Below are 25,000 nucleotides of genomic sequence, written 5' to 3' on the forward strand. Positions count from 1 at the left end.
ATGTTACAACTCAGACCTCGGATGCTTTTGATTGTAGTAATTTTACTCAAGCAGCTCAGGATAATAAAGAAAATGACTCAGAGCACATCAATGGAAAACTGGCAGCTCTAGCGAGCAGCTGACACCCATGAAAATGTTCGAAAAATATCCCTCTTTATAAATAATTCTGCTGACAGCATCATGTACGCGCCGTGTTTCTTCCCCCGGCGTAGAGGAGATTGGCGCGCAGAGAAGACCTTTGTTTCTCCAGGTTTCAGATGGGCACGGCGCGGATGAATAGCAGGAAGCCCACATCCTATCTTTGTGCCCCGGCGGCCGGTGCCACGGGATCGATCATTCCCACGGCCGGCAGCAGGGAGAGGGAAAACCACCCTGGGGCACTGCAACCTTCCCTCCTCAGACCCTAGGCTGGGGGAAGAAGCCCCCTCTGTCCACCCCACGGACTGAAAGACATCTCCCCCCCCCTTGCCGTGAGCAAACACAGATATCTACATCTGCCACGGGAGCAGAAGGGTTTCTAAATAAAATGTTGTCAGCCACTCACTGAGTGCTAAAGTAGTGTTAAGCTGCAGAAAACAGTATTTCCTTTGGCATTTCAGGCAGTTTCGAACCAATGTTTGAAACTCAAAACCAGTGCCAAGCCTAAACACATCTGGTTGATCCCAGGCCACAAATAGCACAGGAATGCCTTCAACACCTTCCAGAACTGCCATACTGAAAGCTTAATTCCAAAATAGAGCTGACAAAAAAATACTTGTCAGCATGATGCCACACGACAAAACTCAGCAAAGCATGATGCAACCGTGAGATATCCAGACATAACATATGGTGCAAGATTGGAATTAGGGAGGACCAATCACCAAACTTAGATTGCAGAAGGCAAAAAATAAAATCAAACATTGATTCAGCCAGATCTTTATTTTCGAAATGTCAGATTGCAAGCTTGGTGTCACTCAACCCAGCAGCAGTGCGATCCTGCAAGCGGGTGCAGTGCCAGTGGGTCACTACTTGGTGTTTTGTGCTATTTTCAAACCTATAAAAATGCTGGTATTTGATGCTGGAGATGCAGAGCCCTGCTTATTGCTCAAGCCGATCTCTAGAAACTTGTCAGTGAAGTGGCCTGACTCCTCAGGCATATTTATCATACTTAGCTAGCGTGGCATGTGACCAGGACAGGAATAAACTTCACACGGGAGCCCTCCCATCCTGTCAGCTGGACAAGTGGGGTATTTTCCTAAACCTCGACGAAGGCAGTGCAGGGAGAGACAGAGAGACAGGAACCACGACGAGAGGTTTGGCCAGGGGAGTGCATTTCCAGCCACGCAAGAGGCGGACGGCAGGCAAGGAACCCCCAGGCAGGAGCTGGGGAGGCAGGAGACCATGGCAGGCACTGAAGGAAATCCAGCTGGGAGCAGCCAAATGTTCCAAGCCCGCTGAAGGAGCTCGACTTCCAGGAAAACTCCTCTGTGGGTCTGATCTGCCTGCTCGCCCTTCACAGCCGCTGCCGGGGCTCGAGAGCAGAGGCAGGCAGAACGTGATTTCACCTCCAGAGTGAAGTTGTGAGGAGTGAATAGAGGGGAAGATGCTAATTTTTGTGCCCGACCTCGTCACAGCTACCCTCAAGTCCCACTGTGAAAGTTCACATTTAATAAGGTGTGATTAACGAATGCTCGAGGAAGCCAAAAACTGTGAGCTATGAAAGGAAGGGGGGATGTGGCAGGAAGGAAAATGCAGGAGAAACCGCAGAAAGAATAACCCAAGTGACAGGGAAATCGCTGGATGCCTGGAGATCGGAACCGCATTGCTTTCATGCCGGTGCCTTGCCCTCGCACACGTACAGCTTTGCTTGGGTTTTGCTTCTCTTTCAGTAAAATCGAAAAGTCAAGCTCTGTGTATTGAGTTATCGAGATATTGCTTTTGTGATCTGTTTCCCAAATAGGCATTGCTGCCAGTTGCACCTGCTGGCCAAAGGGAAGCTCTGGGCTTTGAGCTGCACACCACCAGCAGCCAGGAGCCAGGAGGCGGCTGCCTTGTGACTCTGCACCACCTTGGTCACGGCGGGGAAATCCCAGCCTGAGCTCAGGAGATGTCAGCGCCACCCAGTCAGTTCCTCAAATTAGCCTAAAATCCCAAAGCAGACTTGACCTAAGCACTCGCCAAACCCCAGTGCTGCCCGCAAAAAGCCCAGCGGGGTGCACCAGGTTTGGGGCCTACACCCTTGCCCCACACAGCTCTCCTGCTGAGCCCACTTGGGGTCCTTCTGCCAGTGTTGTTACACTCAACAATTTGCAAGTGCTGCTAATTTGGGTCTTTTGTTTCTTGTAGACATGTGCTTTGCTTCTGAACCTGTTCCCACCTTCTCCTCACTGACCCTTTGCCCACGCTGTCCCAGTCCCTGCCGCTGACTTACTTTTCCCTAACATCCACAGGCTGACGCCTCGTCTTCTTCCAGTTCCCCACAGCGCTGCTCCTTCTCCATTGCCTCACATTTCCCGATCTGCTGATTCATCCCTCACCCTCCTCGCCCCACACTTCGGGCTTTACTCCAGCCAGCCCAGCACTTTTCCCTCCCTCGAACCGAAGCCATCTCAGCTGCTTCGTGTCCCACTGCCCGTGCTCACCCCATCTGCCCTCTTCCCTCACCTACACACACGGCCATACCTCAGCGGTGCTCAGCATGCAGCTGTTACAACACTAATTGAAATAGGTTTCTCAATGGATCGGGTTTCCCAACGTTTGCAAAAGAACTTTTTTTTTCCCCGTGTGCAAAACACGGTATTTTATCCACACAGAAGAAGTGCCTAATCCCTACAATGCATTAGGAGGCCATAAAATAAAGCTGCAGCGAGGTGTTTGACACCAAGGATGGGGAGAAGTCTGCGGCTGGAGGTGGACAAGGAGAAGTCCACCTCTGCAGGTACACCACAAGAGCGCTGTTGTGGAGTATCATAGCATCGGTGGAGCAGAGATGGGTCAAAAAGAAGCAGATTTGATCACCCTGTCCTCAAGGTTTCACCCAGTGCCACCTGGGATGACCTGTGCCGCCCACAGGGGATGGAGCTAGCAGAGCGTTACCCGAGGCAGCCCGTGGAGGGCTCATGAAACACGCCGGTGTCGTCGGGTGGATGCCTGATGTGCACACCACGTCTCGCAGGGAAACTAGGTGATAAATCAAATATCTGAAGGAAATGTTTGGACTTTTTACCATCTGCAGAGAGGTTCCCACAGGGGCTCATGCTCAATTTATGGAGGGGGAAATTATAACTAATCTGTTTCCAAAGTCTCTAAAATTACATTTCTCTTAAAGAAAAAAAAAAAAAAAAAAGACACCTCTAGCAGCAAGTATCTCTCAATCTTCCTGAGCTAAAAGCATTTGACTGAAAGGCTACACATTTCCCTTCTGCAGTGGTGTAAAAGTCATGCGACATCAGATCACAAACTGTCACCAATCCTGGACTAAATATCACCAATCCTTTGCCCGAAGCACAGGGGGCTTTTTTTCGGCGGGAGGGGGCCAAATAGAAATCTCACTCTTTGGAGGCAAGGAGGAAACATTTTTGTGACAGCTTGTTTTTATTTTTTAAAGGCAGTTCTTTGAAGCTGCTTGGGGCTTTGGATGTTAGATGTGGTCCCAATGGAGGTGGATTAGCGGCCAGAGCACAGCAAAGCGGTCAAAGGTGCAAGATAAATGCAATTTATATATAATTGCTCAAGCTGCACCTGTTCTGTTTTGAATAGGAGACCTTGTCTACACAAGCACTGAATATATCCCCCCTTTTTTTTTCTTTATTTCTTTATTTGAGTATAAAATGGGGAATTCTAAACTTGCATTGGAGTAAAGCAAGAAAAAATAACCTTTAAATACCATGTAAATTTTTTATGAATCAAGCTCTAAATAAAGAAAACTCCTGAGCTGGGAATTCAAAATACTAGCCAGAGAGAGCTGATTTGCTACCAGGCTCAAGAACAATATTTAGTTTACAGAATCAATCTGGAAATAAAACTAGTGCTTGCATCAGCATGAAAGCTACAAAAATAAAAAAGAGGTCTTAATAAAATATACAGTGGAAAAGGAAAGGATGAAAGCACCAGCACAGCTATGAGGCCCTCGGCAGCCCACACAAGTAATAAAATAGAATATGATGTAATATAGAACAACAATGAAAGGATTTAAAATTTCTAGGTAGGATTCTGAAAAACCGTTTCCAGGTTTTGTTGTGGAACAGGCAGGCTGCGAGTTCCCTTGTGAAGCTCCGACAAAGCCCTCGCTGGGGTACAGCAGGCAGGGCCGTGGCGCTGCAGGACAGATGCCAGCCTTCACCTTACCCCTGAATCAGCCCAGCCACGGGGCTCTTGTCTCCTCTACAGAAGCCAGGGCGTTATTTCTGGACATCCAGGTGCTGCTGTTTGCTCTCCTGATCACCCACCACTACAGTTTTCCCGGCTGAGCAGCCTGCACGAGGCTGGGGTTACACACACATGGATGAAGCAGCGTGTGCTCAGCTGATTTCAGCGTGTCCAGTGCTAGGACAGGTTTGTGAGGCTCCCCAGGGAAATAATTTGAGCAGTGATTTCCTGGGCACCCACCGTGCTCCACACCCTAATCACAGCAGTGAGTCACCTCATTCTAGTAAGACGGGATCTTGCGAGTCTCAAACTCTAAAATGGACGTGTAACTTCCCTTTAAATTAAAGGGCATCCCAAAACTAACCGGGCAGAATTTGGTCCTGCAGCAAGCACCGGCCTCTACGCTAAATTGCAAATCAAGCAGAAGCGGTGCAATTCCCGCACTGCAGTGCCACAATAAATCTTCCTTCTCCGCGTGAAGTTAGAAGCTAGTGCAGAATACTGCTAATCCTGCATAAATTACAAACTACGGATTACAAAATTCAGACTTTTTTTCCAGAGAGAAGGCAGGCACGGTGTACAGGGGCGATCACAGAGAGCTCCTTGATCTGCGGCCACGTGGTCCTGTCAAAAACTCTTGGGCTGACAAAAAGCACTCATCAAACCCTTACCCTTCTTTTTGCTTGGCAAGGAAACTCAGCTCCACCACAGCACCTACAACATTCCCATTTTCTCTTTTACAAGAGCTGGTTAGCACATCATGAAGGCAGCTCATGTAGTTTTACAGGTCACTATTTCTTTTTGCTCCAAAGAACCTCTCAGGGGTAAATCTTTAGGAATGTGGACTTCTCCACCTAACTCCCTTAACCCACAGCAGTGGTTGCAAGAGGTATGTGGTCCACAAAAAGCGGTGACAAAAAAAGATCTAATTGCTCAAATGTCAGATAAAAGAAGATCTAAAAAAGCATACAGATTTTTAACATGGGAAAAAGGACATCATTGTAAACAACACCCACTGCTTGTGCTTTTCCAGGAAAGACAGGAAGTGCTCCGATTCCTCCTAAAATATATTTTAATGAAGTAACAGCGGACCACGATCAGCTGGTCAGAAAGCAGCAGCACGCTCAGAAGAAAAGCTTTTTCACCTTATTAAGTTCCAAAAAGTTGACTGAAAAATCTGGGCCTCCTCTCGCAACGACCCCAAAAGCAGAAGATGACATCACTTTCAGTTTGGTTCCTTCCATTGAATGCAGGCTGCAGTTTTGCACGTTATTAATGCAATCGCAAGCTTTTTCCACAACTATCAAATGAATTTGAAATTCACTTAAGATTCAGGCTAAACCTTTAGCGAAAGTCCCAGTACCGTGTGCTTCCTGAAGGCTGTGAATGAGTTATGGAGGCTAGCCCAGCCAAGGTCTGCAGAGCTCCCAACCACCTCCATCTAACGTTAGCATGATGTGTGGGGCCTCAAGAAAGGCAAATGCGTCCTTACTAATACTTCACACTTTATATAGCAGGTTCCATCGGAGGATTTCAGCCTGCATGAATTAAGACTTACAACACCCCGGAGAGGTAGGCTGGTATCATTTCCCTCTATTTCAAAGAGAGATGAAGGTGAGAGAAAAATGAAGCAATTTGCTCAAATTCACAGAGGAAGTCTGTGGCAAGGCAGGCAAGAAGTCAGATCTCTCAGCCTCAGCGCCTGTGCCTTTGCCACAAGCCCATCCTTCCTGCCTCTGAATGCCACGCGAGAGCTCGATGATGTACTGTAGCTCTAGAGCATTAGATGTGACACCACATACACGTTCTGGATCATAAGGCTGAGTCCCATAAAATTGATGGACATACACTGAAGAAGCCAAAAGGGGCAGAAAGAAGAGAGGGAAGAGTTCCTGCGTCGTAGCTGTGTGATGTTTTTCGAGGCAGTAGGATCCTGTGCTACTTAAGGACCAGAACATATTTTTGCTTTTACAAATGCAGTTTATTTTGCAAATCAAGGTGATTGCACACATTTCAGCTTGTCAAATTTTCAGCCTTTCAACCATATGTCTGTCGACCTTATGGACTACCAACTTTATGGGATTCAACCATATGTCCAGATCCCAATATATATGAAGGCCAGTTCTAACATAAGAGCTTTACGGTAGTAGTGTAGTAAACCATAATGTTTGCAGATGGCTGTAATAAAATCATTCAGGAGAGGAAAGGTGCAGGGACGTAAAGCCTTCAAAGCTTCTTCTACAGAATAAACAATTTGATCTGAATAATGTAGTGGGAAGCACATTCCACCAATGAACTAGCTGATCTAGTCCAAAACGTTGATTTTAATTTTCTTTCCTAATCCCACGTGTATTTTAACTTCCTTTTTTATTTTCCTGTGTGGGATTAGCTTAAAATTTGGAAGAAAAGTATAAGTAGGAAAAATAACAAAGTAAAGAATTTTTTAAAGGCGCAGTCCACTTCTGAACTGTAAATTTTTCATATGTGAAATGCCAAATGGCTATGCGCAGCCTGGAAGATGTATTAATAGAGAGGTATAGGGTTTTTACTGTCACATGGTGAGACTGAAGGATGATGTGACTTGCTTCATTTCCTGAAGCTGGACTCAGCTTTCAAAGTTAAGGAAAGTTTCCTCCTGAGTAAGCTTTTTCTAACTCTAGGAAGTTGAGTTTGGTTTATGTACTGCTGCACAATAATTCACGTGATAATTCACATTCCCTTTGTACAGCATAACTTGATATCTCTATTATTTGGGGAGCTCCGGTCCTGTTTTCCCCGAACTGAAACAGGTCTCCCTTGGAGAGCTCTCCACTTCTGGGCTCATTCCTGTCCTGGCTGACAGTGGGGAAGGGAGCAGTGTCTGCAGTGAGAACCACGGCCAGCACAGGTGTGATGGTGGAGTCTTTCTCAAACCAAAATATTTTCTAAGCTGACAATTTGCAGTGAGCCTTGGCAAGTTTCCTTTAACTAGACAAAATCAGTTCCTACTTGGGAAGGACAGAAACCTTTCCCCGAGCATTAACTGAGAAGTGAAAAAACGAAATGCAACCTGCCTCTGCTGCTGGCCTGCCAAATCACAGCGAGAGCAACCTCTGAGATCTGTTTGCTTTCAGATAGCTCGGCCGGAGTGAGTTCTCGCGCCGCTAATGTCAGTGGAAATTTTCTATTGGATTAAATGGCCCAGGGTCTGATAGTGTCTAAGAAACAAGAAATACGCTGTCACTCTTCCTTCCCCTGCCAGACTCATGTTGACCAAGATGTACTATTTTTGTCTGAGTATTAGGGCCTGCCTGATATGAAGTGTGAACGTGTGAGACCTCGCCCTGAGAGATGCTGAGCACCGCGATGGCCGCTGCATTCACACCTGGCAAGATTCACCCCCAAGTATGGGGCCTTTTTTTTTTCTAATTTTATGTGAGCTGAAAAAACATCAGAACCAAAAAATCCAACAATCCCTCGCTAAGAAAAAAAAATAGAAAGTTGAACACATCTCGCCTGTTGAAAGGCTCGGCATATGCCAACCTTTACGTCACACGAGTGCAGGCATTAAATGCAGTGAAGAGCATATGTGGCACGCAGCGCAGCCGTACCTGTGTGCTCGTATTTGTGTCGCAGCAGGGAACTGCTCTTCTGGAATGTCTTGTCACATAAGTCACACGCGTACATGCCGCTCTCCGTCTTCTTGATCTTCTTTCGGGACAGACAGGAGTCGGAGTCTGTCATGTCGTCGAGGCCGGACATGTAGTCTGGGGTTCCATCAAGCAATTCTCCCTGCAAGAGAACCACCCGTCAGTGACACCCACATCCACAGCCGCACCTTCGTGTGCAGGAAACACCCAGCGAAACCTAAAATAACGCCTGGGGTTACTCATGGCCTCTCCTCACTTAGGACCCTATCACGGTGATAAAACTACAGCTGATGGAAGCTGTGGGCATAATAAGGAGCCTCAAACGCCTCTGTCTTGAAACAGCTTCAAAAACTTTCAGTCTTTGAGCACCCATCAATAGCATGATTAACATAAGCAAGGAGTATTTATCATATAGGTACTCGATATTTTCAGAGAGAGGAAAATGCAAAGTGGAGGCTCTTCGTGGACAATAAAATAATATTTTACAGGGGGAAGTGTAAGCAACAGCTGAGAGATCATTCCTTTCAAAACATTGAAACTTGGATATATTCTGTATCTGTAGAAAGGTTTTAATTGAATTTTATATTTAGGTACAAATGTTATTATTATGCAATCCATTTAAATGTATGTCTCCCGACTAAAGGCCTCAAGCTATATTTTTATATTTAATTTTGTAATTTGAAATAGGGAATATTAATAACACTTTTTATCAATGTTCTATCTATGTTAAAACAGCCTTCAGCATTAAGCAATAATGAATGTGGATCAGTAAATTATTAAATTTCTTGATATTTATTTTGTCTTGATCCAAAGAGAGTGCAAACTTGCATGATAACATACATTTCCATTCGCTATCACACAGTTCAGTTTTCTTAGACTAGGTTTGCACTAATTAATATTAGAGAAGATTAAATAGGCTTAAATACATTTACAAAGAGGGCAGATGTACTGTAAATTGGAATAGTGGAACAGCTGTTATGGAGGTGCAGTGCTATTTATGCTCCTATTGTGCAAAGAGGGATTACAGTCTGTAATGTAAAACCATACCTGATTTTCACATTTGAAACAATAAAACATTTACTAGTCAGTAAAATTACTAATAGACTATAATAGGACATAGGGGAACATGCACAAATGTAAAAAAAAAATATATTAATCTATAATCAGTTAATCTCATTTAACTAAATTCTGTACATTATATCGGAATACACCGAGCTAAAAGCTATAAAAGTAGGTGACTTTCTGTAGAGCAGCTCTTTGCTATAGGCATGCAAGCAGCAAGATCCTGTACAACTCTTGTATGGTCTCTGGGACCACCTGAGAAAAGAACCAAAGGTTGCAGTCAGGCAAGACGTGTTGACCCACGTCAGGTGTCCACAGAAAGACTGTGTTTGTAATTAAGAGTCCTAGCTGCTACCTCTCCAATTTCACTTAATCTCTGTTGTTTTTTTGTTTAGTTGTTGTTGTCGTCGTTTTTTTTTTTTTTTTCCTGAAGCTTCTCCAGATGCCCAGCAGGGATTTGAGGACTGGTAGTCTGGGAACAGCGCTGGGTGGGCTGATGGAAGAGGCTGTGCTGAAGCAGCACGTCAGAGTGTCTCATGCCCTCCAACATTCATGAGCAGGCAGAAAGCCTTTCCTGTGCACAGTGGGTGAGCCATCCCCTCAAAAACATGCAGTAGGAAACTTTCGAGACTTTCAATGGGATATGGCTGTTAGGAGGCCAAACAGACCTCTGCTTAGAGGGCTATGGCTTTGTGTCCAGATGTGGGGGTGATGCCCAAAGTTTCCTGCAGTTCTTTTTCCCCATGGGTTATGCTCACTGTGAGGGAAGCCCGGCAGAGGCTGATTTCCCTCAACAGTTTTTTTCTGTTTATCTGCAGGATGGGATTTTTCATGGACAGAATTATTTAGACACGATTACGATAAGGAACGACTGACCTCTTAACAGAATAAAGACATAAGCATTACATCCACTCAAAGGTATTGATACTGCTTCTGAAACCAAGTGAAGGTCTGGTTATTTCAATTTCTCTTCCTTCCCCACAGCATTTTCACAAGTTCAGACTAAAACAAACTTGCTTCTTTTGTTGGAAATCATTAATATAACCTCAGGCTTTTTCTTCTGTAGCAGGACATATCACAAAGTACTACATTCTATCCTTTCAAAAGAAATCGGTCACAACAATTTACCTGAAATCCTTGTTTCCGCTGGTACTTTCTCCTTTGCTGCATATCAGCAAAAGTAGCTGCTCCAGTTGGGTAAGTATAGGCCATATGTGGTAGGAAGCTCATCTGATCTAGTCCTGGGTATGGTCGCAGCCCAGGAATACTGGTCTGGACTGGTGGCATAAAAGTGGCTGGGGGAAATGCGCTTTGTGGTGGAAGTGTTGTGTATAAAGGTTTGGCACTAAATGGGTTCATACCAAATACTGGGTTAGTGCTTTTATCCAGATTATTTGAATTAGAAAACTCCTTCTTGATAAAAGTCAAGTTCAGTGGCTCATCTGAGTTTTCAGATGATGAAGAAACATTGTTGTGTTCTAAATTTACACTATTAGATTTCGTTTTGTTCTTTGTGGCTATAATACTTTTGGGTTCCTTCATTTGTTTTGGTAAAGACAAGTCCAAAGGCTCAGCCTGAAGCTCCTCAGAAGAGAAACTGTTTGGAGTGTAAGAACTACTGTGGGAGTTTTTAGAAGATGTGGAAGAAAGATTTAAAGGAGAAGGAGTATTGCTCCTGGAGTGGTCCAATTTATCAACTGGTTTAATATTGGTAAAATGAGGAGGTTTTGTTAGCCTGAGAGGAGTATCACAATTAGTAACACTGTTATGGAGTTCAGCGATAGATGGTGACGTTATAGAGTCCACAGGCTTTATTGGAGATCTGGCTGACAACGAGTCTTTAGTGGGAGCGTTGTTGGTGGCAGCCAGCACCACCTTGGCACTGGTCCTTTCCAGTGATGGTGACCTGGAACTTGAATACTGGTAGACTTTTCTTTGCTCAAACCATTCCTTCACAAATTCCTGAGGAAGGCCAACAGCAATGGAAATTTTCAGTAGTTCATCAGAGTTGGGTTCCATATTCATAGCATAATATGCTTTAAGTACAGACATGTGGTCCTTGTATGGGTTGATGGGGCTAGTCATTCCTTTCTCAGAAAGTACTGATGACAGCAAGAGGGTTTGCTTATCAAACACTCCAGGTTTGTTGGGAACCATGTTCTCGTGCGGCTGAAGGACTGCCTTGATTTCCTCGTTCATTTTACACAGGTAACGCTCATGCTGATGCAACGGAATGGGACCAGGAAAGCTTTCTTTACAGAACTGGCATGAAAATGGAGTGGATACGTTATGGTTCTCTATCATCTTATCTTCAGTTACCAGGTCTATTAGGGTTCGCAGCTTCTCTTTTTTAATGTTATTGAGCTGCCTCCTCGAGTCTGTGGTTAAGCTCTGGAGGCAAGCTTTGGCTTCATTGACTTTCTCTAATGTATAGTCAATAATACTTTTAGTGGCACCATTATGACTTACTACTGGAAGACCCACGGGGGGAATATTGGGGGAGGTAACTCCTTGTTCCTCTGCTTGGGAGCATGAATCCTTCATGTGATAAACCTTCAACTTGGAGATCTCTTCAGCCTTGCAGTCCATTTTCTGCCTGGAAACCGTGTTGTCCACAATCTGTAGGACCTTCTGCACCTCACTTAAATTACTGCCTACTGCAGGAAACCCAAGCAATGGTGCTTCCATCCCTACACCTAAGTGCTGCATTGGACTTTGAGCAGAAGTGTGAACTCCTAAGGGGCTGGTTGCTCCAAGTCCACCATTCAAAAAAGGACTAGTTGTTGCACTAAACCCATGTGAGGCCATAAGAACCTTATATTCATTGAAATCTAGTGGTTCTGTTTTAATTTTCAGTAGGCCTGTTTGTTCAGACATACTAAGTGGTTTGCCATTCTCCAGCTTGTTTCTCAGCTGTGTAATGGCTGAATTAGTAGGAGAGGAAGATACAGAATTAGGAGAAGAACCCGTCTTGATATTGTTTCTCATTCTGCCATTTACAGAGATTAAGCCAATACACTTCTTGCTGCTGATGTGCGAACTGTAGGAGCCAGAATGGGAGAAACGTTTCTTGCAGTTTGGACACTCATATGGTTTTTCACCTAAAATGATAATTAAAACCAAATGTTAATTATCATTGTTGCTATGATGATTGCAAGTGATCACATTTGTTATCAAACTGATCATCTAGGTATCCACTAATTAATAGCGAGGAGAATGTCAGCCCTGAGAATATGGCCACATACCACCATTACTTTACCCTCCTCTTTCTACAGGTTTTGAGGTCAGTTTGGACCCACAGTCTCCAGCCTGGCAATAGCCACCAAGGTGTGAGCTTGGCTACCAACCAACTATCACAGTGACAAGTAAGTGCCCTGTGACTAAGGCAGTCAAATCAAATCTAGACTGTTCAAATTTGATGTGTTTATTCTCTTTTTTTTTCTTTTTTTTTTTTTTTCTTTTTTTTTTTTCTTTTTCTTTCTTTTTCTTTCAGAAAGGAATTGAGTTGCACTGAAAATGAGTGTGTTATGAGAAACTGAGTCCTGATGTTTACACGGGCACGTAGTGACAGGACAAGGGGGAATGGTTTTAAACTAAAAGTGGGAAGATTTAGATTAGTGGTTAGGAGGATATTCTTCACTCAGAGGGTGGTGAGGCACTGGAACAGGCTGCCCAAAGAAGCTGTGAATGCCTCATCCCTGGAGGTGTTCAAGGCCAGGCTGGATGGGGCTTTGGGCCCCGTCTGAGAGTATCCTCCTTATCTGAGAGTATTTCTGGGGTCTTTTTGGTATGAAAAACACACTGGACTCTTCAAGATCCAACTGAACAGAAATGAGTGAATGGTTCTGAACTCAAACTGCCGAATAAACAATCTGTATTATTTACAAAAAGCTTTACTATTTCCAAATCTTTCAGCAAGACCCTGGTATTAATAGCATGATAAATGAGGATGACTCAGATATCACTTATGAAATACCTTGGTAGCTCCAAGAAGCCAGACGCAGAACTGTGTAAATTTTAAGCAGTCTTTAAAACTCAGCTAATTAAACAAAATGCAAATGAGCACACCAGCACCTCCGCTACTCACCACTGTGAATTCGCAGGTGTTCCTTCAGATGGTGTTTATATTTGAAGGCCTTGCCACACTCAGTGCATTTGAACTTGCGATTGCCTGCTCCTTGGGTCAGCATTTGGTGCTGGGAGAAAAAAAGACACTGACGTGAATTTTATGCAAGAGAAACCATGAATTTCGAGCTTAAAAACAAAAACAAAATTAATGTGGCTCTGAATTTATCAAGCAGACCAAAAGGTCTGCATGTACATTTATTTGTCTCATCAGTGTTGCAATAAAAATCAAAATGTTGGCAGTAAACCGAAACAAATGAGAAAGTACTTTCACATGAGCATTCGATATTTGCTTTAGAATTATTTCCTAAGTCTCTCATCAGAAATGTGTTGCTTTAAGGTATCTTACGATGAGAGAAACTGTTTTATAAGAAGATTTGTGGCTCTTAATATTCCTAGCAGATCCTGAACATGTGGGGCTCCGCTTGTTTAAAAATTCTGTTTACTGCGTGTGTAGAAAAGACAGAAACACTGCCGTTAGTGGCATTTCGCGTAAGATTTAATTCATTATCGAGCAGAAGAGACTGTGTCTTCAGCATGAGCTGCTGCTGGAAATTTTTTTTTAAACCACAGACCAGCAGGACAGACTTCAGCTACCTTCCATGCCATGCTGTCCCCAGCGCTGTTTGGAGGGGCAAGAGAGGTTGGAAAGTTAAGAGCAGCATAAAGACATAATCTAAGGCAGCTGACCTTTTTTGCAACATGCAAGAAAAGCCTGGCGACTTTGAATTTGGAGGGGAAAAATAATAATAATCATGATAATAATGCAGCCATCCGCTCTGGATGCTCAAGGTAGGAGGTCAGCCTTTTGCAGGCAGCGTCGACACAAAAGCCTATTGCAGGAGAAGGAGGAGGGGGGGGAAAGGGGAGAAAGAAAAAAAAAAAAAAAAAAAGGCAGCGCCGAAACGGTATGACAACTGCGAGGGTGTGCTGCCTCTTCCCACATTCCTGGCGAGACAGATGGTGTTACATGGGACACAGGGAGGTTTGTTCAAACAGCAGCAACCTTCAAAGATCAAGCAGAGCCCAGCCCGCCGCGCGCCATTGAGGGACCCGCGCTCATATGTTGCTGAGTTGCATAAACAAACAGCAACAGCTGTTTTGTCTCCCCCCATCGCCCTCCGAGGACTACTATAAACTTTAGTTGTGCCACTGTTAATATGATACAATCATTTTAATTTACTAATTGTAAATGCCATGAGCAAATGAGGGGACTTTTCAACACCAAAGCTACCATTCATAATGCGCCAGCACAAGCACGCTCTCGCATGTGAAATTTCAGGCAGTTACGTTGGATAAATACTGAGGCTTTTTTTTTTTTTTTTCCCCCGGTGTTTTTAATGATATGAAGCAAAAGGAGGGAAAAGAAAAAAGAAAAAAGAAAAGAAAAAAACTTACAGTAGATTGTAAGAAAAAATACATATGTGAAAATGTGTTTGTCTACCAGAAATGCCACGGAAAGGAAAGAATACAAGAAACTGTTCCACAATCATTTATATTGATTTGAGATCAAGGAAAAGATACGGTTCTCTTAAAAATGCTATTTGCAGAATCGCGTGATTAGAAGATGTGTGTTTGCCTAACTGAATTTACCTTACACTGAAAAAAAAAACTACCAAGAGAAATACAGCTGATTATGATTTGCAGTTTTTTAAGGAAAATAAATATGGCATAAAGCCTTTATAATTTGACACAATGCACACACATCTATTTATTTAAGTTTTAAACACGCCATTTGAGTTTCCATTACAACCCTCCATAATACTGGTTTTCTGAAGTAATTCTCTAGCGAGGACAGGAGTACTTTTTCCTATGGCACGCAGTTTTGTGGCACAGGTCTCCTGCCAGTCTGTTCAGGAGCACTAAGGAAGCTCAGTCACCTGTTTGAGACGCAGCATTTCCTTAAATGCAGCCCTGATATAATATTACATGCATCACATCGAGGAAAAACTGCTTTGATTTATTGCAGATATGCTGCTGGGATACACAAACGATAGTGCATGCATGTGTTAGTGGCACAATCACAAATGATAGCCTATGTGTACAGGAGGAAGAGTTATTCTAAAAATGTGCAATTATATTTAATGAACGATTATACCAAATACGTATAATTTCGTGTGATTGAAAAGGTTACTCAAAAAGTAATGAAAAAATATTGGTGGATCTTTTAGTATGTCTTTGAGCTCCTATTTGCAAAACTGCAAAGTAAAACTAGGTGAAAAATGGAATTAAAATTGCTGAGATGTTTAATAATGTATAATTAAAATGCTACAGTTTCATTCACTTTTTGAGGAACATAAAAACGAAACTAAAGTCAAGTTAAAGTGCAAATAAAATTTCTAAATTAGAAATTAACACACTCATTCGATCGTGAACATAAGACTATTAAATCATATTAGAAGAGACCATCAAAAAATCATTTAGACCTCAATTAAAGCTATTACCATTAAAAGATCTGCATCTTCAAAATGCCATGAAAAATTAATAATGATTGCCAATCAAAGCAATATCGTTTCTCTAAGGGGTTATTACAGAAAGAAATCACTTAAAGCCAGCCCCCCACCTGATCTGTCCCTGGCTTGTGTGTCACCATATGCCGCTCGAGCTGGGTGCGGTAGGCAAACGTGTAGCTACAGAGAGGGCACGAGAAGTTCTCCTCGTTCTTCTCGTGGCGGTACTTGATGTGCTCCTTGAGGGACGTCAGGCGCTTGTAGCCCCGGTCGCAGTAGGGGCAGGTCAGCAGTTGGGCGAAGGCATCTGGAGTTCCAGGTGGCAGGTCTGCGCCCCGGGACGGGGGGAGAGAGGCAGGCCAAAAGGTCAGCGAGGCAATGGCAGCTAATGGGCTTACTGCCCGGGCTGGTATGAGAGGAATCGCTGCAATCTGCCGCCCGACGGGGACGGCGCTTCCAACCGGCCGCCAAACGCACCGGCACCGTGCGCGCCCCGGCACCCGCCGCGGACCCCACGTGGAAATGGGCACCCGACCTCACTCCTCGTGTGGCTGGGGAGCTGAGGGATGCTGTTCTCCATCACCTGCCCATCCACATCCCGGCTCCAGCTTGGTGTGCTACATCCGCCATTGACCAAATGCTCCTTAGGGACAGTTTTCCCATTATTTATCAAGGAATCGCAGAGCCGCGGGCTGGAAACCCCGTATTTTTTTGCGTTAAAACTCGATACTTCCCGAACTCACACCCAGAGTGGCAGCCGTCCTCCCCTTTAAAGTAAGCTCTAAATCAAGCTCTTCAGTTCATCCGCAAAATAATACAAATTTGCTGACTAAAACATCACAATACACTAAAATTACAGCCCCAATCTTTGCTCATGAAATTCCATGCCGCTGCAGCTGTTCTTCAATTTTTAAGGTAAACACCCAGGCATGTAGTGCATTTATAATTGCAACAGCTGCAAGAGGTCAGGATACTGGCTAAAAATGAATTACAGCCTCACCGTTTTCTTCTTGCCCATTGGCCTCTGGAGTGCCAAGGCGAGACAGTTCCTCGGGGGCTTCGGGGTAAATAATGGCTGTGTCGCTGCGCTGCAGGTACTCTGCTATGCTGACTGCATGCCCATCTCCTTCCTCCAGTTTCCTTTTGGCAAAATATTCCTCAAAGTCCGACGTGCAATTTGCATTCTTAACTAAAACGAGAGAAGAGGAGAAGAAGGGGGTTTGAGTACATCCTGCCCGAGAGCACCAGCTGGTGAGCTGAGCTGGCGTGCATGCTGGAGCCGCAAGGCTGTGGCTGGGGCTGGATCCTTGCTCTCATCGGTCTTGCTCCAGCTCCCAGTAAAATTAATGCTGGCTTTCTACCGGCTGGGATGGGAGTAAGGCTGGGTGGTTAAATTACCAGGAACATGGGCTGTATGGGGCAGCAAGAGAAGTTTTTGAGGTCTTGGTAATGTAGGTAATACTTCATCTAGGGAACCTCTTGGGGTTCCTGGGGGACCCACGGCTCTCAGCATGAACACACCATGACTAACAGGGCTGAGCTCAGCTGCCCTCAAATCCTCTCAACCCCAGAAAGCACAGCCTCGAGACAGCTCCTGCAATGGAGACGGTATTTGCAAGTGGTAAAGACCACAACCACTTATCCTTCGTGAGAAGTCCTACCCCCACCTGCATGCCCGTGGTGGGCATGCCAAGAGAGCAGCTCCTGTGAAAACTCACAATATCTTCCTTTTTTTTTTTTTTTTTTTTTTTTTTTTTTTTTTTTTTTTCCCCTTCTCCTTCGAAAATTAGTCTCTGGGCAATTTATAGTGGAAGAATAGGTTGTTTTAAAAAATGTATTGCTTCATAGATTTTCACAAATAGAACCACATGTTTTAGACCAGAACTGGCATTCTGAGCCTAAAACCACTTTTACAGTCTGTACAAGAGTTTTCCTTCTTTTCCTCAAATGTTAACCAAATTTTTTATTGTCCGTGCAATGTCCATGAAACATAATATATTCCCAACCAAAAAGCATCCTGTTACTAAAAATATGCTTTTCTCCTCCATGTATGAACACTGCATACAGGAAAAATATTAAAAACTCTGGGATGCTATAGACAAATATTACTATAATTACACCAGAAAATAAAAGAACTGATCGTTTTCCTTTTTCTTTCCTTTTTTTTTTTTTCTTTCTTTTTTTTTTTTTTTTTTTTTTCCATTATTATTATTATTTTTTTTTTTTTATTAACAAGTTTTGGAAGACAGTTGGTGGCAGGGAATTTAAGATACTTGGTTTTAACTGACCATAAATAAAAAGAATGGCTTATGATTGACTACATTTTTAATGTATTTGTCCTTAGGTGAAATAAGAAAATGAGGCACAGCGATGAACTATTCTACAGTTCATGTAAAAGTAAAACATTAAATGTCTTGATTCTGCCCTTGCTTATGTCAGAGAGCAACAGAGAGTAAGTTCATGGAAATCAAAGGGGGTTCTGTGAAAAGGAAAGCAGAATCAGGCCCTAGAGAGTTACACTGGTTTGTAACCACTGGAAGTGGGACAACAAACTGTCCCTTAGTGTTTGGAAATGAGTAATACTTTGCCTCAGTTTCCTACAAAAATGCAAGGTGATAGTTGCTGTCAAAGTGAGATGTGGCCTCTGACTGTGGCACAAGTGGAAATCTGAAAGAGCCTGATTTGAAGTGCTGATCTTGCTGTCATTGATAAAAGCAGATTATCAGCTGATATTCAGATATTCAGCTATGCAAACCTCATCCCTTTAGCCGATAAGATCAAATCCTCTGGCTGAGACAAATATGCCCTTTTTGTCATATGGGCAGAGCAGCTTCTCAAATACTCCACAGTATTTTAGTGACAGCGACCAAATGGCGTAGTTCATGGGACTGCATTTGCTGAAGGAAACTTCTGTTCCTATCGCAGGGCTTTTATAGGGAATCAGTACAACAACCAGTTCTCCTCTCTTGGTCCTTCTGTAGCTCTTGTGATCATTTTGATTAGCATGAGAAATGGTATCTCTTTTTTATTTTTTTTTTTGGCCAAGAAACTTCTAGAGAAGGGGGGTTGCATGTAGAGCGAGCAGGACCTACCCTGCCTCCATTTTGTTGCTGTGAGAGAAACGTAACAAAATGGTGGTTGCTGAAGTGCACCTCAGGCACAAGGGTGTCAGACTGTGTTTTTAACTTTGATTTTATCAGGGAAAAAAAAAAAAAAAAAAAAAAAAAAAAAAAAAAAGCAGAGATATTACTCTTTAAGTCAAAACCCTCACTTTTTATTCCCTCACTACACCTCGTCCCTTACTATGCCTTACAATTGGTGTAAGACCACCTGGCCTAATGCTACCCCATCTCTGCTCCTTCCCTTGGCTCAGCACTAATCCAAGGAAAACAAGTTAATTTCTTGCACAATTCAGTCTGTGACCAGCAAATGCTACCTGTGAAGCAGGGGGAGAGAGCTGTCCTCCAGAGAAGAGATATGGGAGCAGAAAGAGGAAAGGGTGGGAGGAACTTGCCCTGGTCCCATCCTGCAGGCAGACTGCATGGTTTTGGAGCTTGTGACTATGTTTACAGGGTAGGAATTCAAGGCCTGAGTTGATATTGGGGACTTCAGCCCTGAACTTGACCCCAGCTCAAGTAGGAAGGTTCTCCTTTCCCAGTCCCCTAGTCTTTCTGGAGTCTGCTGTAATATTACTGGCCTTGGCTTCCTAATTCTCTGCATTATTTGGCTCCTACGTCTGTGCATGCAACCCAGGAGCTAAAACAAATGTTTATGTCTACATTATAACCCCCCCAAAACACGGGGATTTAGTGGAAAAGTTGACAGATCCTTAACTGAAACAATACCACCAGTGCTGCAGCATTGCCGATTAGCATAAATCGCAAAAGGTGACCATGTGTGTCTGGTGTCTCACAAGCTACGCTGCTGACAATTCAGACATCACTGGAAGCTCACCCAGTGTTACTCAAAAGGCTCATCTGATAGCCATTAGGTCTCTCTCTCAAATTCTGGGGGAAAGGCTTACTTCCCCCCAAGCCCTAATTTGTTTTCCATGCATAAAGTCATGTTCCCAGATTCTTCGTGGACTGACACTGCACACACATTGCACATCCCCTCCTGTGAGTCAAGAATTTCAGCAAGATCTGCACTGGGTGACCTCACCCAATAAGTCTTTTTTTAATTAATTATTGGAGCCTGGAGAGCAGAACTGTTTTCAGCTCCAGAGGCTGATGTGGCCATGTCACATAAAAATAAAACGCATTAAGGAAAGCTATCTTTGGAGGTATTTAGGACCTTTCAAGATAAAGTGAGAGAGAGGTTCAAGGAGTTTGGGAGACCAGTTATTTTGTGTGGGAACTCGTCCTGCGAGATGGTGATAGCTGCCCTTAATCGCAAACAAAGCTAATAAAACCACAGCCTTCATTAGCCAGGAAGTGAGAGGCCCCCATTGGTACACACAGATTACAGTCTGAAAACGGCCTGTCCTCCAACCTGCCAAGTTTTACTTCTGTTTTCCTCCCCCCAAGGGTTTTTCTTCCTTTCTTTAAATTATATTAAGAAATCTTTATTCAAAGCTTGTCAGATGTTAGCAATCGAAACTGGGAATTTCTTTGTCTTTGTTTACAGTGAATTTGTCAATCTATTTTCTGCAAACATCCCAGTTGCAATAACCACAACAGGTACAGTAAAATAAACCATGGGAATTTATCCATTCACATATTAAAAATGACTTAGACCGAACATCATTTTGTCAAGTAATCATTTCAGAAATTCCCAGAAATATTTACAAATTAATTTAGCAGGACCAAGACTAGCATTTTCACTCTAATGGTCACTTTTGCTTTTTCACTATAAAGCCTCTGCAGCTCATTATAAAAATGCAGCTGATTAATGTATGGATAACAAGATTTCTTTTTTAAGTACCTCTAGGAAGTGGCCATCCTGACAATAGCAGAATAATTTAATAATGGAGGCTTTTATTTTAGCTTTTTTTTTTTTTTCCCTCTCTGCTAATGACATTCTGCGATGAATTTGATACTAAAAATACACTACAGTTGTTGCATGCACCTTCAGCAACTTTGTGGTTGGATGTCTATGAATGAGACTGAAATTTTATTCTCTATTTCTATGTTCAACCCAGGTTGTGAAGCACCATGAGATAATGTGCTCCAGTGTTAGCGTTCCAGTTTCAGGAGGGAGAAGGATGTTTTATTAAACAAGAGTGATCACCCTAGACCATCCAGGAGGGCTTGTGTTAGTCTGAAGGAAGCCCCAAATGGCTTTCTTGGACACCAGGAGGTCCTGGACATCAGAACCTCAAATAATTTATTAAACATGTGTCTAATCCCCTTAGTTCCTGCAGGAAAAAACTGGGGACAGACACTCAAGACAGGCCTAGAGCCTGGGGTGAGGCTGAAGAAGAAAACTTTGAGCATTTCCCAGGCTAGTCAGGAAGAATTTCCAACAACTCTTCCCTTTCCTCCTTCAGTGTTGGCTGGGGCACATCACTAGGAAGTCTGGGGAGTGTTGCCCCATTGAATACTCTGCAGGAAGGATGCTGCAGCTCCTAACAGTCACCTGGCATCTCTCACTCAAAGTGAAAAAGACTGGCAAAGACACTTGGTTTTTCAGATGATGTAGTATGACTAAACAATCAGGCATCGCTCTGAAGAGACACTGGAGACTGCAGACATTACAGAAATATGTCCAACCCAAGACACCCCGACACCTCTCTCCACTGAAATAGCTGTCTCTGAATGTGTCTGTGATAAAAGATTTTAATGGAGCACTAGCAGAGCATTAGACAACTCTTTATGGTTATTTGAGCAAGCTGCTCATTGCAGCAATCAGCAGTTTGAGCAAAGAGAAGTCTGTGACTTTTGCAGACGATATTTGGGGGAAGGTCTGCTTCTGCTGGATGCAACGTCCAGGGGAACTTTTGCATATTAAATACAGAGCACCTAGAGTGCTCCCAGAAACATGAGTTTGCAGTGCACCAAGCCAGGTAGGGGGAACCCTTCTCCTTCCCTCCAGAAGTTTGGTTTCAGAAGAGGCTGGACAACCCTCGGCCCTGGACCTGCTGAAGGGCTGTGCAGCAGGGCTGTGGCCCTGGCCGGATGCCGTGAGGCCAAAGTCGAACATGCAGAAGAGACCATCAGATACTGGAAGGGAAGGGGCTAAGAGGACAGAAAGTTTTCCCCCTTGAGCAGACCACATCACAAGTATGAAAGAGTCAAGGCCTGTTATGGTAAGGAAAATACGTGCAAAGGAAGTCACACGGCCTGATAGGGGACCTCAGAGGCTCTGGTAATGGTAATTCAGATAACCATCAAGTCTTATTTCTGAATCAGACATCTTTTAAAGTCCTGTTTCTCCAAGTGCTAAGAACAATTTGTCACTTTATTAAAATCCCTTGGAAAAAAAAATCTGTGTGTGTGTACCCAGTTCTGTTCAGCAACACCGTTAAGTACGTATGCATTGATAAGCTGTGCCTCAGTCCCACTCTCCTTTCATGCATAATAAGTCTAATGGATGAAAAAAACAGTGACATGGTTTTACTTTCCTATTATTTTCCCCCTCAAGAATTATAAAGTAAATTTCTCGTGTTACTTAATAAGAACATTGGGGTTTTATGTGGGTGTTAGCAACATTAGGAAAGTGTGAGTAATAAAGTCCTTGCAATACTTAGGTACCACATTTTACAGTAATATTTCTAGAGGACATTACCTATGAACTGAACCTGCTAATGGAATGAATAGAAATGTACTTATACTAGAAAACTCTCTACTTTTAACCTTGTAGACCAGGCCTATCTGCAGCATCTTAAACTGCAATTCAGACAACACGCAAAAGAAACGTTGGGTGATGTATGGAATTCAGCCGTGCTGAGGATAGAGGAGGGCCTTGTGGCCTTAGGAAAAAACATGGTAAACCCCTGAATTCATTTGGATTAAAAAATAGTAACAGAAACCTTTTGCTGTTTTGCTCAGCTACAGAAAAAAAAAGAGATGGCTCAGAGATGATGCCTGCTAAATATCTCTGTCCCCTTTCTTGTTCCACAAAATGTATTGATTTCTAAGAAGAGGGGAAAGAAAGAGATGTGGAAAGTGGAAAAAAAAAAGAAAAGAAAAAAAAAAAAAGAAAAAAAAAGAAAAGAAGAAAAACAGATTAGCCAGAAACATAATAATCTCATAAATATGCATTTAAATAGTGTGTGTCTGTGTATCTATGTAAGGGGTTTATGCGTGTCTTTCTGAAAAGATGTTTCCGTCTCTGAAGTAGCTTACTCTGTGCACCATGCGAATCTGGGGTTGCCAGGAAGAGTGCACCCCATCCTCATTATCAAGCTCTTTGTACAGTCTCTCTCATTAAAAGACTCCTGTATCCTGGGCCTGCTACTTTAAACTATACTGTATTTGCCCTCGCTGGGAAAACATCTCCTCATGCTGCTGCAAACTATTAGCTTACAAGGATGCAGTTAAAATGTGTTATGGGCTGAAACGTTGCAGGGCATGGGAGGGGTAGCAAGGGCTCTCACCGAGCCAGTGTCTCACTCTACCGTTGAGATCAAATTGCAGAAAAATAAATTAAAAGTAAGAGAATTATGTAAATGTTTCCCAGTTGTTAAACTGCAAACAAGAAAATTTGTTTTGTCACTTCTCTTCATGCACAGCTAATTCAAAATGATACAGAACAAAAGTGACGGTCAGATAACCCAACACCTTACCTGTACCATTGTTTCCAGTGGTCTGAATTGCGGCTTCAGGCCCCATAGTGTCATAATCTTCCTTCATTTCTTCTGTGAAATAAGCATGCACACTTTTAGCATTTGCACATTATGGAACTGCTCACAAAGCTAGCAAGCACATTGCAGGAATGGGGAAGATTTGTCTAAAGGAAGCAGAGAAAAGGGCTGTTGTGGCCCTCTATACAATGGCTTTGTTCTGGCAACTGAATGAATTCAGCAGTGCTGGACGGACAAGAACTTATTTACTTTAAACATTACAGCAAGTGGTGGAAAACAGAACTATTTGTTCGGAGTAAATGAAGGGCTTTTCCCAATATCAAATCGAATAAGCACCCTGGTGATAAAAAGGGATTTTTTTTTTTAGTTTTTTCACATTTAAAAGAAATAATCAGTTAACAGACACTGAAAGATCTGTACCTGGAAGAAACAGCAAATACAAAAGGAAGACAGAAGATCTTATATCTCTCTTTCTATCTATCGCCACACAGATCTTTTGAGTTGTCATCGTCATTTTAACCTCATTCGACGTGAGGCATTTATTAATATCAAGTGGCGCAGAAATGTAACAAATTTTCAACTGTGGGCAGCTCCTGTCTGCCCATACGATTTGTTTGCATCTTCCGTGCACTCTCTGTGCACTGACAAAGTCTGCCTTTATGGCCATAAATTGGGTTAATTCACATGCAAATGAGCACGATATGTATAGAATTATTTGCTACATATTTATCATGGATCCATTTAGTTTCTGTGAAACTGAGGGGTTCAGAGTATGTTTAAAATAGCAGTAATAAGAGGCTGAATGCAGCTCCATCACTGCTTATTTTCATGGATGTTTCAGCCTGCCTTGAAGTGCCTGTCAAACTTGGTTTCTTGCTGCTAATTTGTTAGTTCATGTGCAACAGGTATTCACACATACAGCTCGGTCAAGATTTAACCTTCCAAAGGATTTTCACAGGCAGAAATAAATATACAGAACTTTCCTTTCTCGCCTTTTCAACTTCTCCCAAATGCCATCCTTTCGTTATTTGAAGACATGCACAAACATTTTTTTTTTTTTTTTAAGTGAAAGCATTGAGTTTTTGAGATTTAAGTGAAGAATCTGCTGTAGTCTTCCATTTAGCTGTGTTTGTAAGAAATGAAATGCCAAAAGGCCCCCAGAAATGGTTCAACAATGACAAAAAAAAAAAAAAAAAAAAGGAGAATTTCCCAGAAATGAACACAAATCGATGATGATTCAGGAAGATGGATGCTGGTTAGCCAATCAAGTGATAGGCCAGCAAGAAGATCAAAGCGTGCTATTAAAATCTTATTGATACGCAAAGCACTAAAATTCTTATTCCTCATTTTTGTGATAAAGATTTTGATGAGGCCAGGAACTGGCCCAGTATTAATCCATTTCCATGACAATGATTTGACTAAAGATAGGCGAATAATATAAACAGAGCACATTCTCAGTTCATTCCTAAATTTGTAATCTTGTAGTATTCTTCAGATGTCACATTCTACAAGTAATTAGTTGGTAGAATAACAGGTTCTAATTGTATCATTCTAATCAAAACTAAAGCACAGAATGACTTAATTCAGAGCTTTACAACCAGCGTACAATACTGTGGTATAAATATACATGTTTATGGCTTTGA

At 42.9% G+C, this 25,000-nt stretch overlaps 1 protein-coding gene across 4 annotated transcripts in view; it reads right to left on the reverse strand.

The window, feature by feature from the left end:
• The window catches only part of ZEB2 (zinc finger E-box binding homeobox 2), a 111,698-nt gene that overhangs the window by 2,181 nt on the left and 84,517 nt on the right, over nucleotides 1-25,000 (reverse strand). For all 4 annotated transcript variants that reach the window (XM_084524296.1, XM_084524297.1, XM_084524294.1 and 1 more), the window contains 6 exons: nucleotides 23,340-23,411; nucleotides 16,614-16,802; nucleotides 15,727-15,941; nucleotides 13,126-13,234; nucleotides 10,167-12,139; nucleotides 7,938-8,118 (listed from right to left, as the gene is read on the reverse strand). In XM_084524296.1, coding sequence (XP_084380422.1) covers nucleotides 7,938-8,118; nucleotides 10,167-12,139; nucleotides 13,126-13,234; nucleotides 15,727-15,941; nucleotides 16,614-16,802; nucleotides 23,340-23,411 — 2,739 coding nt within the window. The remainder of the gene's footprint in view (nucleotides 1-7,937; nucleotides 8,119-10,166; nucleotides 12,140-13,125; nucleotides 13,235-15,726; nucleotides 15,942-16,613; nucleotides 16,803-23,339; nucleotides 23,412-25,000) is intronic.

Source organism: Aythya ferina, assembly GCF_964211825.1.
Source record: "Aythya ferina genome assembly, chromosome: 6".
NCBI lineage: Eukaryota > Metazoa > Chordata > Aves > Anseriformes > Anatidae > Aythya > Aythya ferina.